The sequence below is a fragment of the Sphaerodactylus townsendi genome, linkage group LG07 (genome assembly GCF_021028975.2).
Source record: "Sphaerodactylus townsendi isolate TG3544 linkage group LG07, MPM_Stown_v2.3, whole genome shotgun sequence".
Classification (NCBI taxonomy): domain Eukaryota; kingdom Metazoa; phylum Chordata; class Lepidosauria; order Squamata; family Sphaerodactylidae; genus Sphaerodactylus; species Sphaerodactylus townsendi.
This window is the reverse complement of record NC_059431.1, coordinates 46,275,607-46,302,891: the sequence shown is the minus strand read 5'-3', so window position 1 is coordinate 46,302,891 and position 27,285 is coordinate 46,275,607. Positions and strand designations below refer to the sequence as shown.

At 40.6% G+C, this 27,285-nt stretch overlaps 1 protein-coding gene across 7 annotated transcripts in view; it reads left to right on the top strand.

Annotated features, from left to right (window-relative positions):
* FAM172A (family with sequence similarity 172 member A) overlaps positions 1–27,285 on the top strand; it is a 273,126-nt gene that overhangs the window by 23,642 nt on the left and 222,199 nt on the right. For all 7 annotated transcript variants that reach the window (XR_007245075.1, XM_048503746.1, XM_048503740.1 and 4 more), the window contains 2 exons: positions 8,464–8,529; positions 13,914–14,105. Coding sequence is in view for 6 of the 7 variants with exons in the window: in XM_048503746.1 (XP_048359703.1) it covers positions 8,464–8,529; positions 13,914–14,105 (258 nt within the window). In the remaining variant the exon portion in view is untranslated. The remainder of the gene's footprint in view (positions 1–8,463; positions 8,530–13,913; positions 14,106–27,285) is intronic.

Genomic DNA, 27,285 nt, shown 5'->3' with positions numbered 1-27,285 from the left:
TGTTAGTTGAATTATTGTAAAGAATGGCTAGCTGTCCTTAGTGACAACCTTTCCGCATGGGCCAAATACAGCGCCCTGGGGATGGCAAAAACGCCGTCCCCGGGGAGCTGTTTGCATGGGGGACGCTCCTCCCCAGCGGCGCTAAGCCGCTGTTTCCCAACCTCGCTCCCTGAGCGAGGTTTTTGGGAAACAGCGGCTTCCAACCGATGCCGTGCGAACGGCGGCAGCTGGAAGGCGCCATCCCTCCCCCCTTTCCCAATCGACTTACCTTCCCTGCGACCGTCCGGCGTGTCGCCGAGGCCTGGGGACACGCCCCCCTGCCCTGCGACTCTGGAGCGGTCGCACAGGGCAGGGGGCGTGTCCCCTGGCCTCGGCGACGCGCCAGACGGTCGCAGGGAAGGTAAGTTGATTGGCCGACGGCGCGGTGCGGCTCCGTCTTCCCGGTAGTTTCCAGGACCATTCGTGTTAATCGGTCCTGCTAATGTATCATGTACTTCGCCCCAACCCCTTAAAGCGCGTCCATGCTAAGGAAACAGCATGAGATTACTGAGTCTCATTTGAAGTTTATATAAATACTTTAAAAAAAACCTGGGACACCTGTTTAAATTCAGCTTTCCATGATAAGTACTTCACCCTTCCAGCTGTTAACTTGTAATAAAATGCACCCGGTATCCTAGTGTCAGTGAGGTGGATGAGAAACTGGTAAATGGGCGTAATGGTGTTGATGTGGGCACAGTGCAAGACTTAACCATGGTAATGCTTTTATTGTGGCAGGCCCATGTTTCTCATAATGCGCAGTTCATGTTAATCATGCTGTCCCATTTGCTGAAATGTTTTCACGATGCTGAAAAACTGTAGTGCCCTCTTTTTCACTTATTTTCATTACTCTCAGCTTACACGACCAGGCCTAATACTAGTAAAAGGGTGATCACATCTCTGCCCAAATCCACTCTTACCCAGCATGGTTTCTCATGGGTGAAGGAGGGAGACAGAGAGAAAGCTGGGCAGTAAGTTCTTGAATCCAGAAGTAAAATTTATTAAGCTCTTACCAAGGAAATTCTGCTCTTACACTAGCACATGCCCCTATACATCTCTAGGCCATCTTTAGATGCAGCTGGTCCTGTTTGAGTTGGAGAATATTGACAGATGATGAAAGAGATTCAGTTTTCCCCTCATTCTTTGCTGGTTTTATACCCCTTTTCATCCCAGGCCCTCAGTGGTTTGTGTCCTCCCCTTTTCTAGGCATGTGGTAGGAATCAACCAGATACAGGTGGATGCCACCACATCCTTCTGTTTGAGACAACCTGATAAAAACTGAACAGAAAGTTGTAATGGGCTGATTCTGAATAGCTGGTGAAACCTAATCCTGAGACAACTTTGGTATCTTGACCAGAGGTTACCAGCACAGTAGCCAATATATTACTGTAGAAAGACTGGCATGGGAAGGCAGTCATTCACACAATGTCCCTTGAGTTCCCTGCAGACTGGAAAAAAGTATATTTTGCTTTTGTAGCTTGTGTCTGCTGCAAAAATGGAATAGGCTCATGTCGTTGCAGCTGGTCTTTACATGGCCTTCAGGTGGACACACCCAGACAGACTCACCCACATGTTTATGCCTTTTGCCTATACTATTCCATAAAATACAGTTCAACTAACAAAAATATAAATTCAGTTACACTGGGTACAGGTTAACATTGCATGTTGGTTAAAAGACAGCACAGTTAAATCAGTCATGGATAATTTTAAAAAGACATAAATTAAGTAAGGTTTCTAGGTTCTTACTCTCTCAACATAGTAAATTAGCATGACCACCCCCATTGCTTCCCCAGGGTTCTGCTGCATTCTCTTTGTGTGCCATCTAGGTTGGCTGCCCTCTCTTTAAAGCTCTGCAAGACCTATTCAGATTAGTTGTCTCAGCTGCCTTATTATCTGCTTTCTGGGAGCCACTGTTGACCCTTTCCCTCCAGATTGTTTGGGACATTCTGCATTGTCTCTTTTGCACATCAAAAGAGCATTTGCTTTTATTTGTAATCTATAGCTTTCATATTTGTGATTAATGAATGTCTATGACACAAACTTGTTAGCTATTTTTTTAATGTGCAGCAAGAATCTTTGCGGCAAAGTAACATGACTATCCCTCTGGAATAATTTCTTCAGGCTGCTATTTATGTTTCATTTTAAACACTTGCTCAGTGTGGCATTACAATTGCCACTGTAGAATGTGGGCAAGAGTGTCAAAGTTGGCTAGTGCATAAATTTTAAACATGTTATGTGATTGAGTCCCATCATGTCATGTTAACTGTTCAAGCATATTGCAGCATATTCTCCATATTAAAATGGATATTAAACTTACCTGCATTTTGAAATTCCTACCTACCATATAGTTTGGCTGAGCATTCTGTAATGCTGAAGTCCTATGGTTTGTATTCTCTTTCAGCACTATTCATGCATAAGAACATACACAGAGTGGCATTAAAAAATTATAAACAGTACCAAAGTTATCTCCCATGCCCCCATCCTATGACACACTGACTATTGGCATTCTAAAATACTTGGTTTCTTATTTAATAGTTTTAAAAAGTTCCGTAGTACTTGTTCAGAAATGCCCAAGTGTTACTTTGAGATTAATTGCACTACAATTTAGTATTGTTTAAATGTTGACTTATGCAAACAGTTGTTATATTTTGGCTGCTTTAATTTAGCCTAGTGATAGCTATCTCCATGGTAACCTTTTTGTCTAAAGCTGCCTACCATGCAAAAACCCTTTCGTTCATCTTACTTCTTCTTATGCACTAGTACATTCTTCACATGGTAAGGTGGTTTAGGTGATTAACTGTTTACAGAGAGGTGAGAATCACAAGGATTGGCTTAAAGCATCTACACAACTGTGTGTGTATGATTTGGACATCTGTATCCCACTTACGCATATATTTAAAACATTTCTATGCTGCCTTTCTACCCAAATAGGTCTCTCCCATTATTTTTCCCATTGATGCCCCTGAGACTCTCACTTCAGGGAGGCTCCTTGAGGGAAATGGCCATCAGCTACATCCCTCTTAGGATGGGCTTTTACATGGTTAATAGAACAGCTGTCCTGAATTCCTTTGAGCTCTTAGTGTAGCTCACTAGTATTTGATTTTCATTTAATATAGATTCCATCTCTTATTTCTTGGCCCATGCTGAGGTGTGCATATGTACAAAACTGGGACCCCCATTAGGTGAGAGTGTCAGGGTCCCTTTGCTCCAAGTAACTTCTTTGCTGCACTTTCTTCCTCATCTGTTCACTTTATTTATTTTATTTATTATTGCATTTATAAACCGCCCCATCCCCTGAGGGCTCTGGGCGGTGAACAACAGGTATTATAAACAATGTAGCAATAACAATAACATTTAAAATCATTAACATCATTAAATATATAAAATTACATAAAATTACAGCGTTCCGTATGAACCATATGGCGTCCAGCGTTAAAACTATCAGTAAAAAACCCCCTCCTGGAGAGGGGGGCGGTATAGATGTTACGAACTCCCAGAGTAATAAAGGGAGGGACAGGAAGGGCGCACACCATCAGCGGCCGGCCTCCCCGAAGGCCCGGTGGAATAATTCGGTCTTACAGGCCCTGCGGAATTCTCCAAGGTCCCGCAGGGCCCGGACAGATGGTGGAAGAGTGTTCCACCAGGCCGGGGCCAGGGCCATAAAGGCCCTGACCCAGGTGGAGGCCAGCCGTATCATTGAGGGGCCGGGGACCACCAGTAAATTGGCCTCTGCTGAACGCAGAGGCCGTGTAGGGACATATGGGGCAAGGCGGTCCCGAAGGTATGAGGGCCCCAGGCCGCGCAAAGCCTTAAAGGTTAATACCCCTTGTGGATGATCTGGAACTCCACTGGGAGCCAATGCTGCTGGCGCAATACAGGCTGAATATGATCGCGATAGGCACCTCCTGTAAGTAAGCGCGCTGCTGCATGCTGGACCAGCTTCAGCTTCCGGATCAGGCGCAAGGGTAGGCTGGTGTAGAGCGAATTACAATAGTCTAACCTGGAGGTGACCGTTGCATGGATCACGGTGGCCAGGTCAGCTTGGGAGAGGAAGGGGGCCAGCCGTCGGGCCTGACGGAGATGGAAAAACGCAACCCGGGTTGTATGGGCCACCTGGGTCTCCATCAAAAGAGACAAATCCAGGTGGACCCCCAGGCTGCGAACAGAGGGGGTCGGTGCCAATGAGGCCCCCTCCCACACCGGCGGCTGGAAATCCCCAACCTCCCCTTCGCGTCTCAGCCAGAGGATCTCCGTTTTCGATGGGTTTAGTTTTAATCTGCTGTGTTGCAACCAACCAGCGACCGCCTCCAAACAGTGCTGTAGAGCTGCAGGGGCGATGGCTGCTCCCCCCTCCATCAACAGAATGAGCTGAGTGTCATCAGCGTATGTGTGACAGATCAGCCCAAAGCTCCGTACCAACTGAGCAAGGGGTCTCATATAAATATTAAATAATAGTGGAGATAGGAGTGCACCCTGGGGCACCCCGCACTGAAGCGGGCACCGTCGGGAGGCCTGATCTCCGCCCCACACTTGCTGATTCCGGTCCCGGAGAAACGAGACAATCCACTGAAGGACAGTGCCCCGCACTCCGGAAATGGCCAGGCGGTGGGTCAAAAGATCGTGGTCGACCACGTCAAACGCTGCGGTAAGATCTAATAATACCAGCAGTGCCGATCCGCCTCGGTCAAACTGCATACGGAGCGTATCTGTGACGGCGACGAGAACGGTCTCCGTCCCATGCCCAGCACAGAAGCCAGACTGGAAGGGATCAAAGGGGTCAAAACTTTCAAATCCCTGATGCTACTTAATTGCTACCGGGGAACCCCTTCTCTCCAAGTCCAGGCTCATATGTCTTGTTTTACCCTTTCAGTTTTCCCTTATAGGCAGATAGTTTATCAGGAAAAGGTTTGTGGCTGTTTTACTGGCACATTTATGTACTAGTTTTCATTAGGGTCAACCAAAATGCCACAAACAGCAGGCAAGCTTTTGAGTCCACCAGAATTCTTCATTAGGCTAGAATGTTATTTGTGTGAAGTGCTATCAAGCCATAGCCTATTTATGGCGCCTCCGTAGGGTTTTCAAGGCAAGAGACAAACAGAGATGGTTTGCCATTGCCTGCCTTTCCATAGCAACCCTGGACTTCCTTATTGTTCTCACATGCAAATACTGACCAGGACTGAACCCGCTTTGCTTCTGAGATCTGATGAGATCAGATTTGCCTGAGACATTCAAGTCAGGGAGGCTGGATATTATGCAGATAAAAGCAATGTTTTACATTTATTTTACAGAATTTATGCCCCATGTTTGTGCTCTCGTAAGGACCACTAAGGCATCTAAAATCACATGTTAAAAACTATTATAACCAACAAAAATGCATCATTAAAACAGAGCTAAAATACTTCAATAAACGTGAAAATGACAAAGGATTGGGAAGGAAGGAGGGATCACTGGTGAGGAATGTCAAACAAAACAAGTCTTCACTTGTTGGTGAAAGATAGCAACAGAAATGGTTAGACAGATCCCTCTGGGAGACAGAGTTCCAAAGTTTTGGTGCCGCAACTGAGAAGGCTCTTTCTTGGTTTCCACCCACCTAATCTCACGAGGCCAGATGCCCAAATCAGGGTCTCTAAAGATTTCTGAAATGATCAGGTAAGTTCATATTAAAATAGGCAATCCTTCAGACTAATATATCTTGCAAACTTGTAAGGATAAAATGGATGATAGTAAGCTGCTTTGATTTACCATTATGGAGAAGGGTGGAATATAAAGTAAATCAGTATAGTTGAAAATGGAAGGAAGATAATAGGTTGGTTATTGGGTGGGAAGGAGAGAATGAAGCAGTGAAAGCTGACCATATGGCATCATGCTTGAGCACCTCACAGTGCTTTCCAAAACCTTATCTGCTTAGGCTGGCCTTTAGGGTTTTGGATCTTTATTACAATCCAAGACCAGTGAACAAATATAGTGATGATGTGTAATTTGCAGTGATTGTGTGAAACGATATTTAATGAGGGTAGTATGCAGTATTTAAAATAATGAAACATAATATTAGATTGTTAAAACTCAACCACAATTTTCTGCCTTATGGAGCATGCGAACACACAGAATCTTGCTGCCTTAAAGGTAGTTTCATTGGTGCTATCAACAAGAAGCAAAGGAGTGTAAAAGTGTTTTGATGTGGTTTGATCTCTTTACCTTGATAGAAACTGCAGTATGAAAGCACATGTTCAGTGGATTCTATGTTCCCTGACTGTCATGGACAGTGAAGGAACTGGCATGCAAGTAATACTTCCAAAACCACAACATTTCATCACGGTCCTCTCGCAACCTAGAGTTCTGGATTAAGTCAGGAGAGAACTGTGATGAAATGTTCTTTTAACAGTGGAAGAGTTACTGTTCACCCACTGTGATTCCTAAAGATAGCATGACCTAAAATCCCAAATTAAATCGGAATCAGCCTTGAAAATCAATGAATTGTCCCAAGATTATCTTGGTGCAGCATGTGCTTGTGCTAATGAGGTAAGGAAATTCTTAAAGATGGTGATGATAATACATTTTGTGTTCAAGCTTGATTTATTGCTTCATACTTCACATCACAGAGTCTTAACAACTGTATTGTTCAGTATCAGAAGTGTTTCCCTTCCTTTTGAATTTCGTTGGTGTGAACTTCTTCTGACGTACACAGCACCCACGTTGGAGTCATGACCACATCACTGAGCAACTTGTACCTTCCCACCACCGCAAACAGATACTGCTTTGTAGCTGGCACAACACATTTTGTGCCCTTTATTATCATTATATTCACTTCAGTGACTTGGAAGTCTCAGCTGGTGAAATTCGAGAAATGTATGCTTTACTCTTGCTATAAAATGGAAGATGATTTCAGTGAACTGGAAATGTTTAGGCCCTAAGGGTAAAATTATACTGGGTGCATGTTTCTGACATGCTGCTTTGGGATAAACATGACTTACACCAACTAATTCCTTACAGTTATATTCTTGTTCAGCTGTACTCTATCTGGATATGTTTTTAAAAATGAGTATTTCAATTCATATTATGAGGTTTTGGGGGAAAATGTGTTATTTATAGAGAATAACATGCTGTAATCCTAAATATGCACCTATACTTGTAACCAAAGGAATGTGTATTAATATAGAATTGTGAGCACCTTATATCCTATGTTATGGACTACAGTTCCCATCATCCCCTGCCAGCGGGGTGCTGGCAGGGGATGATGGAAACTGTAGTCCATAACATCTGGAGGGCCGCAAGTTTGACACCTAAGAATCTTTGCCTCTGGCAGCCTGGAACAGTGTGTTCTGATCAGTTGTAAGAGGCATGAGATTTCAAATCCAAGTAAAGATATGTCGTGGAGTTAAATGGTCAAGAACATGTTCTAGTCAGCCTTCCTGTTGCAATTGAATATAACTAGGATTTTTTTTAAAAAAAACCTGAATTTGAATTGGTCGTTCTTACCAATCCATAACAACAATTCAAGGCTTTTCTTCATGAGGGAAATTTCCTAGATCATCATCACATTTAGTAACCTAGAGATCAGTGGTCTTTGCTTCTGAACTTGAGAAGCTGAATTTGGAAGTTGGGAATAGGTGGGGTGCTTCTTATTCTAGTAAGTTTTCAGGTAGACTTGCTACCTGGAAGTGTTCTCCATAATTTTAATGAAACTAATTTCAATAAAAAGTGATTGGGAAATGTGGTGTGAAAAAAATGATGCCTGTCTTATGATGATACCTTAAAAAAACAGCTAACGTATAAGATTATAAAACCAATTCTTAACTCTTGTATTTGCATAGTCTTTCCAGTTACTCACTGCTTTACCCAATTTAACATTTGGTCCTTGTTTGTATTGAAAAATATAATAGTAACAAGTGCTATGAAGTCTAGAATTTTTTTCCCTTTCAAAGTTGCTTTCCTTCATTGCGATGGAACTAGACTTCTTAAGATTTTAAGTAACTTTTGTGTAACTCCATCTTGTATTTCCCCTTGGAAAGTCACTCAGTCTCCCTCTCCCACTGAGTGAAGGTAGGGTACATTTCTTTTTCTGTTTAGGTCACCTTTGACCTGTCCCTCCTCTACTGGATAAATAAAGATCTTCTGTCAGTGTGCATCATGAACTGGACCTGCAGTGACAAAGGGAGATTGTTTTAGGAGGCCAGCTTATTGAAAATGATTTGAAAGTTGTTTCTCAACAAAACAGAGGGGTTTTTTGTATGCATTATACTTGTCTTTATACTCAATTTTCAGACACATAATTCACAACAGTAGCAGGTAACAAAATTACATATAACTATACCACTGGTTTGAACAAAAGAAACATTTCATATGGCCTAATTATGTTCAAAAGAGCTGTTTGATCTTAAAACTCTTGTAAATTTAAGAGCAATTCATTATCCAACTTTTCTCTTATAGATCATCACTAAGTATGTATATGAACTTCTGGAAGAAGAATGCCATTTGAAAAAAATATACATACCTGTAAGTTTAATATACATTGATTTTTTAGCATTTTAAGAAATGATACAATTTTGCTGGAAGCAATGAGAAATTTGTATTTTTTTTTCATGATTTGTGTATATCAGGGACAGTTCAGACCTCTGCCATCTTGTTAACAGTATGATGTATTCATTTATTCCAGTTATAGCCCACCTTTCTCCCTAAGCTTCAGGATGATTTTGGGCACAGGCTGTGGACACCTGGGTTTGGATCCTAAAATGAACAAGCTGGGTCACACTAACTAGAGACAACTTCCTTTTCATCTTTGCTTGTGGCCTTCTGCACCCAATGAAACTGTGTTTCTGAATGTCAGTGGGCCTGAAGGATGAGTGTGGGTAGAAAACTGCGAATCTGGGGCGAAATGGCAAAATCTCCTTCCCCTCCTTCACAGATGGGAAAGCTGTGGAACTGGAGGAGATCTTGCTCCCTTGACGAAACAACCCCTTAGAATCCAAGCCTGGGCAGGGGAGGGTTGATAAAAATTATCTGGTTTGTGCAGACATTGTTAAGTGTAAGTTCTAAAACATGACCTTAAAATTAAGATCCGTATTGGAACATGTTTACAGTTTCAAGGGTGCCTATGTTATTCTTGACATCTATCCACATGATCTTTTCAGCATAGAATGGCTCTCCTAAGGCAGTTGAGACCCAGTGGCAGCATTTATTAATGTAATTTTCTGTGTTGGAGTTCCTAACATGATGCCTGTGTCATCCCCGATACCTTTCCTGGTGCCTACCAAGTGTTTTTCGAAAATGAAATGAGTATATTTATTTACTTATGTCATTTTTACCCCACCTTTCTTCCCACACGGGCCCAAAGTGGCTTGGATCAGTCTCTTCTTCTTCATTTTATCTTCACAACAACACTGTGTACCATATGTGTTTCCACACTCCTATATGCCTGCTGGGTGACCTTGGGCCAGTCACAGTTCTCTTTGAACGCTCTCAGCCCCACCTACCTCACAAGGTGTCTGTTGTGGGGAGAGTAAGGGAAAGGAGCTTGTAGGCCACCTTGAGTGTCCTTACAGGAGAGAAAGGTGGGGTATAAATCCAAACTCTTCCTCTTCTTATGTTAGACTAAGAATTTGTGACAGGATCAGGGTCACCTAGCAAGCTTCCATGGCATGTAATCAAATCTGGATCTCCCAGAATCTAGTCCAACAACTTTAACCACTATAGTACAATGGCTCTTATACAAAATAAACGTTATGAATACTAATGGTGGTTTTTTGGGCGGGGGAGCCAGTTTGAGAAGCAGTTTTCCACTTCAGATGGGCAACAACACTACCCAAGCCCCATTTTATCATGCTACATTCTGTTTAGCTGCTTAATTCTACCCAGTATTCATCCTAGTCAATCATAATAACTACTCAACCAATTTTTCACAAGTATGGCTTTTTAGACTATTTCCAAGGTTTTTTTTAAAGAGTAGTAGTTGGATTCTTTGGAAACCTAAATGGAAAGAAATTGAATGGGGTGTTCTACAGCATCCTCTTGAATAACTTGAAACTCTGCTGAAATGTGGGAGATGCCTATAAGCGTACTATGCAAAGTAGACTGCAGTCAGGAAGGGCAATTGGGTGAAATCACCGCATTGCCTCTGTGCATGAAAGGAAAGCTTGGGGGTTTTTTTGCCACACCCCACGAATCTCCCTGCACTCACCCTGTGCATTTTGTTTGAGCGTCTCTGTACCTGAGTGGGGGATTTTTGGGGATCCAAGAGATTGCTGAGAGAAAGAGAAGGTAGGGAATATCTGCTTGTGCGAGCTCGTTCTGCTTGTGCTTCCAAAAGATTCAGTCCACTGTGCTAAATTATTTTGTAGGTTAATTGACATGGCACAATTCTGGGCTTCAGAGGAGCTGCCAAGTCAATGTTTCAGAGAAGTCATGTGCTTACAAGAAGAGAAAAAAATTAGTTGGATATTGCTTAAATGTCACCCTGAAAGTGTTGCTGTTCTGGGATATTCTAATGCAATAAATAAAAGATTGCACTTTGGTGTCCAGTTGTGGGATGGCTGGAAGGAGTTGACATTGCCTCTTCTATAAAATGCTGTACTTTTACATGGTTTAATTCTCTAATTCTGAACAGAGTATATTGAAAATGTGTGGAGTTTAACAATATTAACATGTTTTGTTATAGTAAAATGAAAATTGTATACTATGAACACGTATAATTATTTGACAGGATGGTAGAGTTATATGTCCTGTGAATTGCTTTGTTCAGTCTCAGTGTGATGAGAAATAAATGGGATGCTACGCTGATTTGTCAATAAAGTGTGATTGGGCACAAGTGTGACCTTTTATGTATATCCTTTAGTGAAAGCTTCATTTAATGAATTACTGCAGTTTGAAGACAAATTGCCTTGAAGAAATGTTTCCAAATGTAATTAAGGTGAAGTCAGTAAAGGCTGTTTTCTGTCTTGTTTGGTAGACACTTGATGGTTAAATCATTGTTTAGTTGTGCAAATTAAACCTTCTCTTATGCATATATTTTTGTAGCTGTGCCCATTGTTTTTCTTGTCCATCTTCTCCCAAATATTAAAACTTCAGTAATATTGAAACTTTCATATGTTCAGTTAATATTTCTAGATGAAATTTAAGAATGCCTTGTTTATTTCTGATATAGCCATAAACTGAATAGATTTATGTGCATCAGAGAAAGCCTTCCTATATATCTGCCCTCTCCCTTACCAAAATGTGGTGGAGATGCTTGATTCAGTAAGTAGGGATTCCCCTATTGTGGCATCAACCTTTTACAAGTAACTAGTACTAAGGTCTGCATATGGACTGTAAATCATTATGTAGATTCATTTTTAATCTTCAGCACATAGTGTTTTGACTTGACTTGTTTTTATTGGTCATTTGCACATTATTTTGAGGCACTATTGTAACTATTAAAAGGGCCTAATAGAAACATATAAGCTGTATTATAAATGCTTGTGTACATATGTAGTAGTAATAGTACAGTGGAACTCATATGCTCAAGGAAAGAACAGCAAGTAATACAACAGAGGTTGCAAAATGTGGACATAGTTATGTCAGCTGTAATAAAAGTATAGTGTTCTAATCTTGTTCAAAGTAAATCTCTGCTTTTACAGTCATGCTTTGAATTGAAGATAGAAGAAATACTGCCATTTTAGTAGAGGGAAACTTGCACCCAGTTTGTCCTTACATTTTGTAAAGCATTTGATAATGACAGATTAAGCACAAGATACTAAGATGATAAATGCTCTGATATTTGCCTCTGGCTGATTGCGCACAAGGTATTTGCTGCATGGTGGAGGCAAATGTCCACCGTGGCAAGCTTTCTTGTATGGATGTATTTCCTCCAGCCCCGCTTTCACTTTCCACTCTCTCCGCGGCAAGCAAATCCTTTTATAGCACAATTTGAATTTTGCTTTGCTGCCAGAGCAGGACACATTTGCTAGTGGGCACAGCTTTGCCCCAGACCTCTTCCCTCCACCTGCGGCCAGCCCACCTAGTCTTACTCTCTCACTTCATCCTGCTGCTTTCTATTTGCACCAGGGTGGCTACTTGAAAATTCTGTCTGTTGTAGATTGGACATAGTTCATTGTATGACTGCTACTATCTCTTTGCATAATTGGAACTTTTTGCTTGCTCTGGAAAAAATATATAATTATTCAAAATATCTATTTGCCACCTCTCTACCTTGCAGAACTCAAGGCAGTTTACAATTCAGATAGAACAGTAATGAAAAAAAATATGTTAAAGACCACAATTTAAAGTCTTATTTTGGATTGCCAGTAATTAAAGCCTAAATTAGTCAGATGCAGTATAACTCCATCTAAGATAGGAAGGATCTGAAGTCACTGGTCTGCCTTTCTGCCAACCCAGAGAAGCTCTGTTCTTCAGAATTAAGTTTTACTTTGTTCATATTCATTCAGCCTATTACTGATTCCAAGTACTGGTTTAGAACATCACAGCATCCTTAGAATTAGGTAGAAAAGAAAGGTAGAAATTTATAGCCCATGGATTCTACCCTATATTTTTATCCACCTTAAATTTCAAAATTATTATTTCTAGCTTTATTCTCATTCAGCTCATCTATGTTCAGTTCCTTGAATAAATTAGATTTGCAGGATCTGGGTCAGATGGCAGGAAGAGGACTATATATCTCCCAGAATTGTTAAGATAAAATGGAAGCTATGAGAATTATGCACATTAACCTGAGCTCCTTGGAAGAAGAGAGGGATAAAATTGAGACAGATCAATATCAGTGTGTTTAGAGCTTTCTGCCAAAAGTGAATTGAGTAAATCAGTAGGAGTTCCCTGTTTATTAGATAGCTGTTAATTGTGAAAGGCTGCATTAAAAGTCAAGCTGTGTCTGTGGCAACAAATTAGAACTTTAAACACACCAAAGAACTTGCTGCTCATTTCCAGCACCATTTAGTACAAAATAAGTAATTTGTAATCCTATTTTTGCTGGGAAGCACATTGTGTGTGGCCTTGGGTAAGTTGGTCTCAGTCTAATCTTCCTGACAGGTTGTTGCAAGATTCAAATACTACTCAGAGGCTGTTTCTGTACAGGCCAAAATCACTGGTGTTGGCCCGGTAAAAACACTGTTTGTGGGGAAAACTTCGCATGGCTGCCACCTACAAATCGAGGTAGTGTCACTCCCCCCCCCCCCACAAAAGGGTTTTTTGCTGCCTTGCTCGCTGAGCAAGACTTTTAGAAAACAGCGGCTTCTACCCGGTGCTGAGCGAACAGCACTGGGTGTAATGCGCCGTTTTTTGGCCCTCCGCTTTTGTGTTTATAACTTACTTTCTCTTCCTTCGTCGCTCCATGGGAATGAGAGGACACGCCTCCTGCCCTCTGGCCTCAGGGCGTTGCCAGGGCCATGGGGGCATGTCCCCTTATCCTGATAAAGCAACGCAGGAAGAGGAGGCGAGTTTTAAAAATAAAAGTGGCTTGCCTCACTCAGAGGCGCCGCCATGGGGGCGCAGGGGCCGCCAGCACACAAGTGTGTAAACGGCCCCAGGCCGGTGCCGGTGTCATGTACACTGGCACCCCCCAAGGCCCATGCAGAAATGGCCAGAGTTCCTTAGAGGAAGAACAGGTTTGAAGTGTAATACATTATACCAAGAAAAAGTACCTGCTTGAAGTAACAATGACTTGAACGTAGAATTCCTGTTCTTCTACTGAGTGGTTTGCCTGTCTTCCAGCAATAAATTGTGAGGCCATTATAAAACAACAAGTATGGTAACATTCTACTGGATGCAACTGTTTTACAAATCTGAGGCCTCATTATTTAATAACCCCCACATTCTCTGAATAGATGTATTGATTTAAGTTACTAATGTTGTTTTGCTCCTTTTTGTAAAAATTGTGATTATCTTTATTGTAGGTAGATGCAACTGAGAGTGAACCCATGAGTTTTATCTTTATGAGTGAAGATGCAATGACAAATCCTGAGAAACTGTTGGTTTTAATTCATGGTAGTGGTGTTGTCAGAGCGGGACAGTGGGCAAGGAGACTTATTATAAATGAAGATTTGGACAGTGGTACACAGATTCCATATATTAAAAGAGCTATTGAGGTAAGGTAATAATTTGAACTTCTAAAGTATTTGCTTGTTTGTACTAGTAATTATCCATAATTCTGTGCCATGTAATTTTCTGTGCCTCAAATATATCTATCTGCCAATTCTTTTTGTTTAAAAACAGTTGTATAATCTTTTATTTCAAGAAAACAGTTGTAGTTTACTTTTTGAAGACTGTTATAGGGGGACTGCATGTGGTTTAGGAAGCAGATAAGTAAATTCAATACCCTGTTAGAAATTAAAATATTCTCTTAAATTTTATTTCATCAACTTACAAGTGTTCCTTATCCCCACCTGAAGCTCAAGTTGTTCTGTTATTGTAGAGAGTTGATCATGAAAGTTATTTGTGTTCCTGTCCTTGTACAAGCAGGCTGCTGCTATTAAATCATACGTAGAACAAAATGTTTACTTTGGTATTTCATTGGCTTGCATTACAGAACTTTTGTATAGCTACAGAAGAATGCTCTCATGATTATGTGCAAAATCCCCTGATTTTAGACTTTCTTGGCTTGAGAGATCGTTTCCTGATAAACCTTGAGAACATCAGCTTTCATTAATATTTTATAAAGCTGTTTCTAGGCCAGATTGTTTCAGGGGGAGAGCTTTCAGGCCAACAAGCCCAGGAATAGAAGCCAATTCTCATTTTTCATTAGTTTATTTTAAAGAGCATTATTATTTAAAGGAATTGGAATTATGGTTAATTGAAGTGTAACATCATTAGTGAGAGGAAGGGTTTAATAACATCAAACGTAAGAAAAGATCCAATTTTTGTAAAAAAAAAATCTGTTCTTTGTTTCATATTCAGTGTCCTTTCCAGTTAGCACACAGAAAACAGTCATATTTTGTCAGTTCAACTGTCATACTGAACCAGCACAAATCACAGTTTGCAAAGTATTTTATTATTCTGGGTAACTTAATTGAAAGCTGTGATTTGTCATTTCAGATGTCATACCAAACTGTAGTTAAGATTCCTTCAGCTATAACTTGGAGTGATAGCTCGGTAGTTTTCGACAGACAGTCATATTATTGGATCCACTGAGCACAACTGTGCAATGTGATCTTCTTGGCTTCCCCGACTGCTGCACCCCAGAACTCCCTTCCAAAAAGCTGCTTCTGGGGGAAAGGAAACCCTCAGGAATAGCCTATGGGTGGGGGAGGTGAAAAAGTCACACTCTGGGTAGATGTCATACTGTCCACTAAAATGGTGGAGAATTCAACATGCAGACTGTGATTTACAACTGTCATTTCCCATACGTTCAGTATTCAGCTTCCTAAGATTCCCCCCCAGCCATCACTATGGTGAAATGCCTCGTGAAGTGGAGCAGTAGCTATGGCTCTGTTTTGTCATTTCAGCTATTATGCCAAATTGTGGTTTGCATGGAATATAGTTTGTTGGCTGACTTTTTCACCATACTTCGTTTGTTCAAACATCATACCAAGACATACATAGGTTTCCTTCAACTCTGGTTTGGCATGATGCTGAAATTAAGCCAATCTTTAAGTGTAGTTCAGCTAGTCAACAGCCTGTTGCTTGCATAACAAAGATAGGGGCTCCTGAAGTGAGAGCATGGTTTCAGCCTTTCTTCCTCTTCTCATTTTAATGAAGTTTGACGGTACTACTTTAGCTAGGGTCAGAATTTCTCCACAGCTCCAGCAAGCCTCCATCATTTAAAATCCCCACATCCTATCTAAATGTTAGGAGGTACTGTTTACAGATCTTATTCTTTAGACCTTTCTGTGCTGTTTGCGCAGATTTTATGAATATTATTAGGTGGGAGGAATTAATCTGGAAATGCAAATGCGTGCACAAAGCATAGGTGGACTATCTCATTTGAAGAGAATTGAAGCGTTGTCTGGATGGGTGGATGAGTAGATCTTGCATATATTGAAGCTTGTGCTGCTAGGTCACGAGGATTGTATATATACATCAGCTGTCCTTTACTACAGGTTTTTTTTTTGTATTAGATGGTTTCAATTGACAAAAACCGAAAACAAAACATACATACCTTAAAATTAATAAGATCTTCCTAAATTTGGTGGAATATTTTTTCACCTTTATGTGGAAGAGGCAATATATGTGCTTTAAAGAATACTGCTGACAAAAGAGACCCTACATTCAGGGAAATGACTGAGCCTGTAAGAACACACAGGGGTGTGAGACAAGGTTGTATGCTTGCTCCGCTATTGTTTGCTTTCTACCTAAATAATACAGTAGATGCTCTGAAAAATGTAAGATTCCACCCCCCAAAAGTGGCAAATCACCATATCCCAGTTCTGTTATATGCCGATGACACAGTAATCCTGTCGAGAACATTTCGAGGAATGAAAAGAGCCCTTTTGAAATTGTGCAGCTATTTTATAGAAGAAAAATTTGAAATAAATTTCCAAAAAACTAAAATTCTTGTGTCTGGGAAAAGACCAAAGATGAGAAAATGGCAAATCCAGGGTAATAAAATAGATCAAGTTACCAGATTTACATATTTAGGAAATTTAACAATACAGACCTCCGGTGTAAAAATTTCCACCATAAGGCTACAAGCTATGGGACAGAAGAGCTACAAACAGTATTTTATAAAATTTCCTGAAGACCATTGGAGGCTCCTTATGTTCCAGCAGCTCTCAAGCTTTACAAAAGCGAAACTAATTCTAATTAACTTACGGTTCCTTCCCTAGGACCTTCTCACCGATGGTTTGGCACTTTGGAAAAGAGTTCAATCCTAGATTTTTTTAAGATCATTAATGCAGGTTCCAAAGTTAGTGACAACACATGGCTTAGATTGGAAACGGGGCTCATTAGGGTAGAGGCTACTATACATCTCTTCTCCATCTACAAATGGTTGTCAGGCCATTTCAATCCCCAAGGTCTTTTTCCTTTAATACTGTGGGATAATTTTCAATCTAGGTGGCTTAAATCAGTCATCAGTTCTCTGTACAAAATGGGTATATCCCCCCAGGCTGTTCTAGAGCTGGGACATGCACGGGCGAAATCATTTATCAAGCAAAGAATTTTTGATATTGAGCGTCAGTCTGATTTAGCGGCTTTTTCAGAGTATCCCTCTCCAGATCACCTAAAATACAAAAATGATCCAGCACCCTATATATATTTTCTAGAAGGAAGTAATAAGAGAAGAGCATTCACTTTAGCTAGAAGTGACTCACTCCCCTCTAGGGTTTTGGAGGGAAGATTCAGGAAAATTCCCTTTGAAAAAAGGCTATGTGATTGTCCATTAAAAGAGATCGATACGATGGAACATATGTTTTTCAGGTGTCCTCTGCTGGAAGAGTCTTGTAAAGATATGTTGGGTCCGATATTAAAGAGATTTGCTGGTAATAATAATAAATATATATTAAGAAGATTATTCCAGGGAACAGACCCTAATGTTACATCATCAGTTGCAAGATTTTGTGTTTACTTGTGTAAATTTAAGAATTTTGAAGAATAATGAAAAATAGGGTGAAGTGACTTTTTAAATAGATACTGAGAAACACCAATATAAGTTTTGGTCATCTTGGCTGCTGAAAGATGCAGAAGTATTATTTTAATTGTTATCTTATATTAGCTAAGAAGGTTCTAAGCTGGTTTATTTTAAATTGTATTGTAAATGCTTTGGTCAAAGACCGTAAATAAATCTTTCTACTACTGCTACATTCAGGGTAGCTCTTGTATAGTTTTTCCTAGATGTGGCATGTGCAAATATTTCCAAACAGATTATAGGCTATGTATTGTCGAAGGCTTTCACGGCCGGAATCACTTGGGTGCTGTGTGGTTTCCGGGCTGTATGGCCGTGTTCTAGCAGCATTCTCTCCTGACGTTTCACCTGCATCTGTGGCTGGCATCTTCAGTCTGTGAGTAACAAAGAAGGCAACCAGGTCAATAGTTGAGGGCATCTGAATAGAAGTATGAGTGACAATGAAGACTATAGCATGGGAGTGTCACCAGTGCTCCCACCAGTGACCTTGCTATCTCCATTGACACTCCCATGCTATAGTCTTCATTGTCACTCATACTTCTATTCAGATGCCCTCAACTATTGACCTGGTTGCCTTCTTTGTTACTCACAGACTATGTTTCTCCACCCACCCTGGACACTCCAACAGATATATATACTCCACTTGCTTTCCCAACATCAGATCCTCTGAAGATGCCAGCCACAGATGCAGGCGAAACGTCAGGAGAGAATGCTGTTAGAACACGGCCATACAGCCCGGAAACCACACAGCACCCAAGATTATAGGCTGTCAGGGTGGTATGTTTTATGCAACTTTTTTTTCTCCCTTCCACACAATAATAATCAGTGCTATCAAAGTTAACATCTTCATCTTTTTGGTGGAGGTATCTTCTCCTACATCAACATGTGCATAGGTGATTGCTATGTACAGGATCTCTGTAAAGGGCTTCCCATCCAAAAGTGGGGGGGAATCTGCTCTTGGGAACAGTGCACTGCCACACTGGCGGATTCACCATCCCAGGACATTTGCCCCAGCAGATGAGTGAGTCTACTGCATGCGGCTGCTGTCCCTCTGGACCGGGAATGTGGTACTGAATGCTGCACCAGCATCCCAAGACCCCTGCCGTAGCAGGGGCAATCCGGTGGCATGGCCAGGGGAGAAGCCAGCATTACTCGGCACCCTCCCAGCTTTTGCCAACACTATGATGGCGGGCACTACTTAGGATTTAAGCCCCTGAAAAGTGGCATAAGTCCATTAAGGCCCATAGAGGCCTCTAGGTGGTGGGGGTGCTTTTTCACTTTGTCAGCTTCCCACACCTCTGGGAAGCCTCTTGGCAGGGTGGTGCTTCATTGGCACCATGGTCTGCCACTTCTGGTGTGGATGGGGCTGCCCATCTCTTAGACAGTGGGTGATCAGTTACTTCTGTAGTATTTGAATAATTATTTAGTGAAGATTGAATTAATTCAAGATCTAAACTTCTGAAGTGAGCAAAATATTCAGTATTTATTTAAAATGTGTATCCTGTTTTTCTATAAGTTCAGAGCAGGTTAGAGTAATACACATTAGAGCACAATAAATTGCATGTATGTATGTATTTAATCAAACAAACTTATTATATGCCACTCTCCCCTAGATTTTATTTATTTATCAATTTTGATATACCGCCCCATCCCCTAAGGGCTCTGAGCCATAGGGCTCAGATCGGCAGCCTAGTGGATGGATGTCTGACAAGATCTGGTGTATTATACAGATAAAACAATTTGTATCCAGATAAAACAATTTGTAATATCTGGCTGAAATCCAAAGTTCCATTTAACTTGTTCTGTATGCTCAATGAGGCTTTTAGCTAGTTCTTCTTGGGCATTTATCTCCCTTGTAGTACATTGCAAACAAAATTTTAAAACAGAGGGGACACATTGATGATTTGGAATGTGAATGTGTGCTCTACTGGGTCTTCTTGAGCCCTTGTGCCTATCTAAAGTTCTACTTTGGATTCCTGCCTTTGTATTAGTTTGCTTTGTATTAGTATTTTAGTGAAAGTAATTAATGTTGAAAATATCTGTTATACGGTATGAAAATGTGCTTTTATAGTTTTAACAATATATGCACAAATAATTAATTGCTACCAAGTAGTCAGATGTTTTCAAAATAAAAATATGGCAGTAAGTAATTACTAGAAAATTTTGGGTGCCATTTAAATTTTATATTTAATATACAGACTATAATGCAGAAATATTACACTGATAACTATCAGGAAGCAATTGGACAAAAAACTGGGTAAGCTCAGTAATATATTACTTAAAGAAAAATGAGAGGGAAGGTTAAATGTTCAGAGTAATATTGAATTGACAGGATATATAAGCCTACACAGGCCCCCATGCCAGCCAAAGAAAACAATAAGATGACAGCTCTAGTGTTTGGAGAGAGGTTGTTAACGGCAGCTTTTTCCTTTATGATTTCAATTCTTGACAGAAGACAGGTCTGCTTGTTGCATCATGGCAGATGTATCGTTACCTTCTGGCCCTGTCATGACTGAATTGGAATAAACCCACTTGCAGTTTTCAAAATCCAATTACTTTGTGGAAGTTTGGGCATTGTTTCTGTGATTCGTGGGCACATGTTAATAAGTTTTATTTCAGTAAATATTGTTCAGTTTTAATGCTTTGCTGAAATTCAAGATTGTAGAAATTATACAATAATTTAAGCATATAAATACGATCCCTTTGTTTCCTATTCAATACAATACAGTGACAGCAGATTGTCTGTGACATTAGTTTGCTACTCTGATTGTTCATTGACCTAGAGAAGTTACTGTGAAGATCTTCCTGCCTATGTGCTTTTTTAAAAAGTGCATTTAAAAACCATATGAAGTATTACTGTCCTACTGAAAAAAGGCATCTAGTGAATATTTACAATAATTTATGTTTCGTGCCTCTGTATTTCATTTTGAGGATTATGTGCTGTTTTCTGTTACACTTATTAAAATTCCGGGTTTTTTTCTCCTAACTTGTGGGATACCTCACAGTGACTCTGGAGATTAGACAAGAGAGAGAGGAGGTGTGGATTTATGAAAGTATGTCAAAAGCCTTGGGGTTTGGATATGATCAGAATTTCAATAGAGGTTGAGATGAGTTTAAATGCATAGAAGGCAAGCATACAAATCTTGTTTAATTTCTGTCATATTGTTCTTTTTTAGTTGCTCTGATGTCTTTTTCAAATCTGCTTTTCTCTCTAGCTTTGTGCTACCATATCCAAGATCTGTGTCCCTCCCCCCCCCCCCACACTTTGTATTTCATTTTAACTGCTGATCCCTTTTCTGTGGTGCTTCTGCCTTTAATATCAGCTGAGAAGGCCTGAATTGCTGAATCAAAGCTGTTTGGGGAGAAAGACAGTGTTTAAGATTGTGCCGGGTGAGAGTCTCTGGGTAGAAGGTAACACTTCCTGCAGTTATAATCAATGCACTTGACACTTTCAAAGACAGGAGAAGCCATGACTTGCTCAGGGGTTAAACTTTTTAAATAACCTCCCCAGGGAAAGATGCCGTCAATAAAACATAATAATTAGTTGAAGATTCTTGAGTAGCCTTGGTTTAAAAAAAGCAAAGAAAACATTAGAGATGGGTAAATCTTTATATGGTACTTGCCTTTCTTTTGTTTCTCAACCTTTCTCCTCTAGAATGAATATTTAACTGTTTTACCTATAAAAACCTATGATTCAGTGTTGTGGAAAAAAATAACTGTAACAGTTAATGTTGGTTCTCCCCTGTAAACCCACCTTTTTCATCCTCCCCTATATAAGACAGGATGCAAATTGCACTAAAATACAGAGATACAGAATGATTTTTTTCAAAGGCAGCGAATAAGCATTAAACACATTTAATGCATCTTTACCAATAAAGATAGCATGCAACTATGATGAAAGGATTTGGGATTAAGGAAAATGAGAAATTATATCAATCTGTAGAGAAAAGTTAATTTCAGGTTATGCTTATATTTTATTTCTTAATATTTTAAAAGTCTAACTCTTGTTTAATCCGTCACCATAAATATATAGTTGGACACGGTTTTTCAGATTCAAGGCATAATTAAAATGAGTGTCCCAGAATAATGTGTAGAAAATACTAAATATTGATAAATAATATATGAATTGGTTTAGTATGAAAGAGTTCTGTCCCTCATTAATTATTTATTTAATACTTGCACTTTAAGAAACGTAAAGATAGCTGAAATCACTGCTATCGTTCGGGACAATAACCGAACACAGCTCTGGTAGCTATTTAAGCTAAATATTTCATAAATAAAGCATTGATTTTCTTTTTCTGTTGTGCTTCCAAACAAACATTTGAGCTTTATTTTGGTATGCTCTTTATACTTGCACAGCTGTGGAGTTTCTCAAACACTTCACACTCCTAATTTTGATCTACTGATGCTGCAGTACAACTTTAGTATAGATATACGAGGATTTTTCAGCAGTCTGTCTGACTTTTGACTTTAAATAGATATTTTGCTACTGTTACTATTGCTATAGGAATAGACCTTTTCTATTTAAAATAATCATAGTGTTCAGTTTTTCTAATATTTGAATGCTTCCAAATATTAGGTTGGATCTAGCATCTCCCCAGTGTGAATGGTAAGAGTGCTCTCTGACTTCTGCGAATTCCTGCCTTTAGCTACAGCCTCTCATGTTTTGTTTTGTTTTTAAACCAGAGGTTTCTAACCAGGCACCTTTGGAATTCTGACTCAGTTTGGTGGGTGCAGCCACAAAATGGCTGCCATAAAATGACTACCCTGGCTTACTTTCAACTGACGCAGTGAAGATTCTTGTGCTGTGATGGCAGCTGGTGCCAAAACAACGTTTTTAAAAATCTGCACTGCCAATCAAATCTCCAGCGGCCAATGATAAATCTTGCTGCCCCCATTCATGTTCTAAAACCACTTGGTGAGTGGTAGAACAGGTGTTGGTGGGTGCCAAGGGCCTCCATGAACATCATGTTGGGGACCCCTGGTTTTATATGCATTCATTATATATTGCTATATTACTCTGCATCTAATTCTAATGCTCACATGATCTGATAATTTCACTGGATAATTTTCACTGGTTCCAAAGCAGCTGATCTATCACTGAGTATATTATGCTTGAACTCCTCATAGTTTTAATCTCATGAGGAAGTAAGAGGCCTGAAGCTAGGAATCTCAGAGAATGGAGTTCATATGGAAGGAGACCTTCCCACAGATACTGTGGACCAAGGTAGTCAGACTGGTCACACACAAGGCCAACCCATCTTATATCTGAATTGTGAGCAAAGTTGATCTGCAACAGGTGTGGTGTTACATCAGTGCTTTTAGGATATAAACATAATGCTTCACTTGTGTGCATATATGCATAGGATTGGGATGCATATCAATTGATTGCCTGTTGTTCAATCAAATATTGTCAAGCTTTGAAGTGATTGATCAAGCCTTTTTATTGCATCATGGAGCTGCTTGACAGCACTGGTAGTACTGAAGGTACCACCATTCCCCATCTCTGTATGTTTTAGGGTCTTGCATGCAGTTTTAGGGACAGACAGGGCTGGTCTTTGACAGCCTTTGTTGTCTTCTCCCAATTAAGCCACATAACCAAAACTTCCTATCTGGCTGTTTGTTTTATTGTGGAATTCTTGGAACAAGAACAGAAGAAAAGTTTTAGCAGACAACAACAACAACAACAAACACAGTCAGGGCTATAGCCAGAATTTCAGTATTATACTGAACAGCATTATACAAAACCTTGGTTATGAATGCAAGATTATACACACTTTTCACTCCATAGAGCTAAGTTCTGGAATAATAGAACCATAGAGAGGATAGGTGATTGTCGGCATTGTTCAGGATGGATTCAGAAATCTGCATGTGCAAATATCAGTCTCCCAGGTGCTGTTCAGACCAACATATTGTAGCATGGATCCCAAACCACTTTGTTTCAGTGGAATTACTTTCTACCATTTCACCTGAGATCATATTTCAAAATGTAGTAATTGTATGCCACTATCACTGCAGCCTGGCCAACTGAGAGTGAACTGCCCTGCACCAAATTCTTCTATCTCCATTGATAGGCTGCCAGCATTTGTGGTGATGTAATGGGCAGGAAGGGCAATCTCCCTTGATCTCCCTCCTTCCGGAAGCCCCATCCTATGTGGCTTTTGTTGGTATGTGTTCCCTAATCCCTAGCAGCTTTTTGGGCAGTTGAAAGGACCCCCTCTTTTTTCACCAGTGCAAAAACAGTTATGACTCAACTTCATGGTATAATAATACTTTGAGGATAGTGCAGTATAGAAGTAATCAAAGTCATAACACTACAAATGACTCCAGTCTGCAACTGAAGTACCAAAAACTTGTAAGACAAGGGTCTGAAAAGAGTGTGCGGACTGTATTGCCGAATAACTTCTCTGGGGTTATATTAAGTGAATATCATACAAAAAATTCAAACTTTTCAAGAACATTCAATATTCCTATAAAATACTTTAAATATTTGACCAGAGGTTTTTTATAATGTTTAACAAGTTAACTTCTCCCCTCTCCACTCACTAGACAGTATGCATCTACAATGTTGGTTTTTAAGTTTCTATCCAATTGCAAATGCAATGCTGATTTTTTTTATTTGAGTAATTGTTCAAAACATCTTTTCATAAGGGAACCAAGTATTTGCTTATTCAAATCATTAAATTCGGAGATGAATAATGTTCTTTTTCTTGCCGCACAGAATATGACACTTTTTCTAGTACAAAAATTCAAGTATTTTGTGTCCTCTCGTGAATTTCCCTTCTATAAATAATCAAGAAACAAATCTGACACAGGACCTCTCATGCAGAATTACTTAGTATCATAATCTTTTGAAAACATGCCACACTTTTGAACAATATGTCATTTTTATTTAAAAAAACTTTATAGAGTCACATAGATCTGCTAGAACAAACTGTAATTGTACGTAATTGTCTTTTTTCTTTAAATTAACAAATTATAACATCAAAACATTTCCAGTGAGGTATGTAGTAGGTCATTTGCAGCTGCAGGCGTTTTCTCTCCCTTCAGGATGTGCTTGTTTAGATTCTCTCACTTTCTGCCTGTGGCATTGCACAGTGAAATTCAGACATTTTTTTCCCTCCAAGGAATCTCTAGGGTAGAGGATAACTTATACAAAATTAATAAATGGTGTTGCTTTTTCATTATCACCCTTCCAAAGCAATTTGCTATGTGTTCCTTGTTTGAAAAAATATGTTTAGGATACATGTATTATAAGAAAGTGGTACTTCTTAAAATTTTAATGTGGGAAAGTGCAGCTGATGGAGTAGAAATATGTCATTAAGTACCCTCAATAATGATTTCCTTCACTTGTTTTTGTATCAGTTCTGATGTATGATAACCTCAAAGCCTTGTAATGAAACCTACCACCATAACTGAATGAAAATAATTTTGAAAGTGTTTTGAGTGCTTAAAATCCTAAAAGCCTGGCTAGTTATAAAATTTAATCTCAAATTTGGGGTCATACGGTATGGTCTTATAGCACAAACCCTTCATAGAACCATACAGTTGGAAGAGACCACGAGGGACCATCAAGTCCAACCCCCTGCAATCCAGGAACACAAAACACTCCTGACAGATGGCTATCCAGCCTCTGTTTAAAAACCTCCAAAGAAGGAGACTCCACCACACTCCAAGGCCGTTTCCGCACGGCCTCCCGAGTCGCCATGAGCCGCCAAGAGGTTCTGTAGCGGTGTGGAGAGCATAAGCAACTGTTCGCACGCATGGCGATGCGAAGAGCAGAGTGAAGCGGAGGCCGGCAGGCGGCAGAAGCGGCTCACGCGAACCGCCTCTATCCGCCTTCCTGCGCCCACTCACGCCGTTGTCACCCGGTATGCGTAAGCCTGCTGGAAATGCGTCGCAGCCACCGGACCCACACTGCCCTCCGACCCTGGAGGTTGGGAGGATGATATTAGTGTGGTGAAACCGAGAACTTCTGCTGTGTAGTCGCACCAGCTGGCTGGAACAAGCGTCTTCCACGGCAGCAGCGGATTCGCACTGCACTGCCGGGAAGATAGCTTCCTCTAACAACAACCCTTTAAAGAGGGTTGTTGTTTAGCGACGGCCTGGCGCGCCCTGGGGAGGAAGCCGGAGGTCAGGTACGCCCGCTGCTCGCGTTTGCAGCAGCGGCTCCCCTGTCTTGAAGCGGCAGCACAGAGGCGGCGTTTTTAAACGCGCCCAGGCCGTGGATTAATGGGCAGCGTCTTGAGGAAGCTTGGCCCAAAGATAGAATACCTGCATTTCACTGTCGAACAGCCCTTACTGTCAGGAAGTTTTCCTGATGTTTAGATGGAATCTTTTTTTCCTTCACCTTGAACCCATTACCCCTGGTCATTGTCTCTGGAGCTGCAGACAACAAGTTTGCTCCCTCACCAACATGACAACCCTTCAAATATCTAAACATGGCTATCATGTCACCTCTTAACCTTCTATTCACCTAACTAAACATACCCAACTCCCTAAGTCTCTGGCATGGATTCCAGACCTTTTACCATGTTGGTTGCCCTCCTCTGGACCATTCCAGCTTGTCAATACCCTTCTTGACTGCACGGATCCTTCAACTGCACTGGTTTAGCCAGGACATTTCAGTGCAGATCCCAAGGCTTTGTGCTGGGTTTCGAAACTTTTATGATTTGTATTGAATTTTCCTGTTCTCCATTTTTGATTTTGGGGTAATTAGACTGACTTCGTTTCAAGGCTGTATTAGCAGTTATTAATGTATCAAATTCTCAACTTTTCCAAATACGTTGATGCTTCAATTCAGAGATTGGAGCCATGAATGGACAAGACAGATATTTCTACAAATCTGAAAAAAACCCAAGTTTAAGGAAAATCTGAAATCTTAAAAAGGTTTTAAAAACTCCCAGAACAATAGAAGCAGTTCCTATAGCTTTAAGAAACATATGTTCTCTGTAGCTGTAACTGTTGCTAGACAACTGCAGCTGTTTCGCCAAGGATTTTTTTGTGAGTAAAAAGCCAGGGGAAAGGGCAGCATTTTGGCCATTGTGGGAGGATTCACCAGAGCCGGCCTGGCTACAACTATAAGGAAACCTGAGTTACATGACTTTTCCAGGTCTAGCTGCTTACTACTATTCAGGAGCAACCACTTGTTGGATCTGAGAGACCCAGGTTAAAATCTCCAGTCTCCGAATCTTGCTGGGTAATCTCAGGCAGCTCAGATTCTATGTCACAAGGTATTAAGATAAAAAGGAAGAGAATGGTGTAAGCTGGGGGTCCACATTGTTGAGAAAGCTGGGGTATAAATGTAGTAAAATTCATGTAAAATGTGAGGTGAAATCTAGGTTGGTTGATTGGTGGGAAAGAAAGGAGCACTCAGGGAAAGGTGAGGATGTAGGAGCTGACAGGAGGTGGGCATGAAGAAAGGGTGTAGTGGGGGATACAGGGAAACCAAGGTGCCTTTGCAAGTCCCTTCACAGTCCCACTGTGCAACTAGACCTGATCCAGCAGCCAGCACTCTGCTACTTGGCTAGGCTTTTCTTAGGAAGAGGCTGCCAAAGTAGGGAAGGGGGGGAAAAACTGGAAATTCATTGTGGGAGGGAGGAAGGTAGTTTGGCTAGAAGACTGAAAGAAGAGAAGGAGGCCAGAAAAGAGGAAGAAGCTTTGGAGGCTGCCAGGGAAGAGGAAATAGTGGGGATGGGACAGTGAGA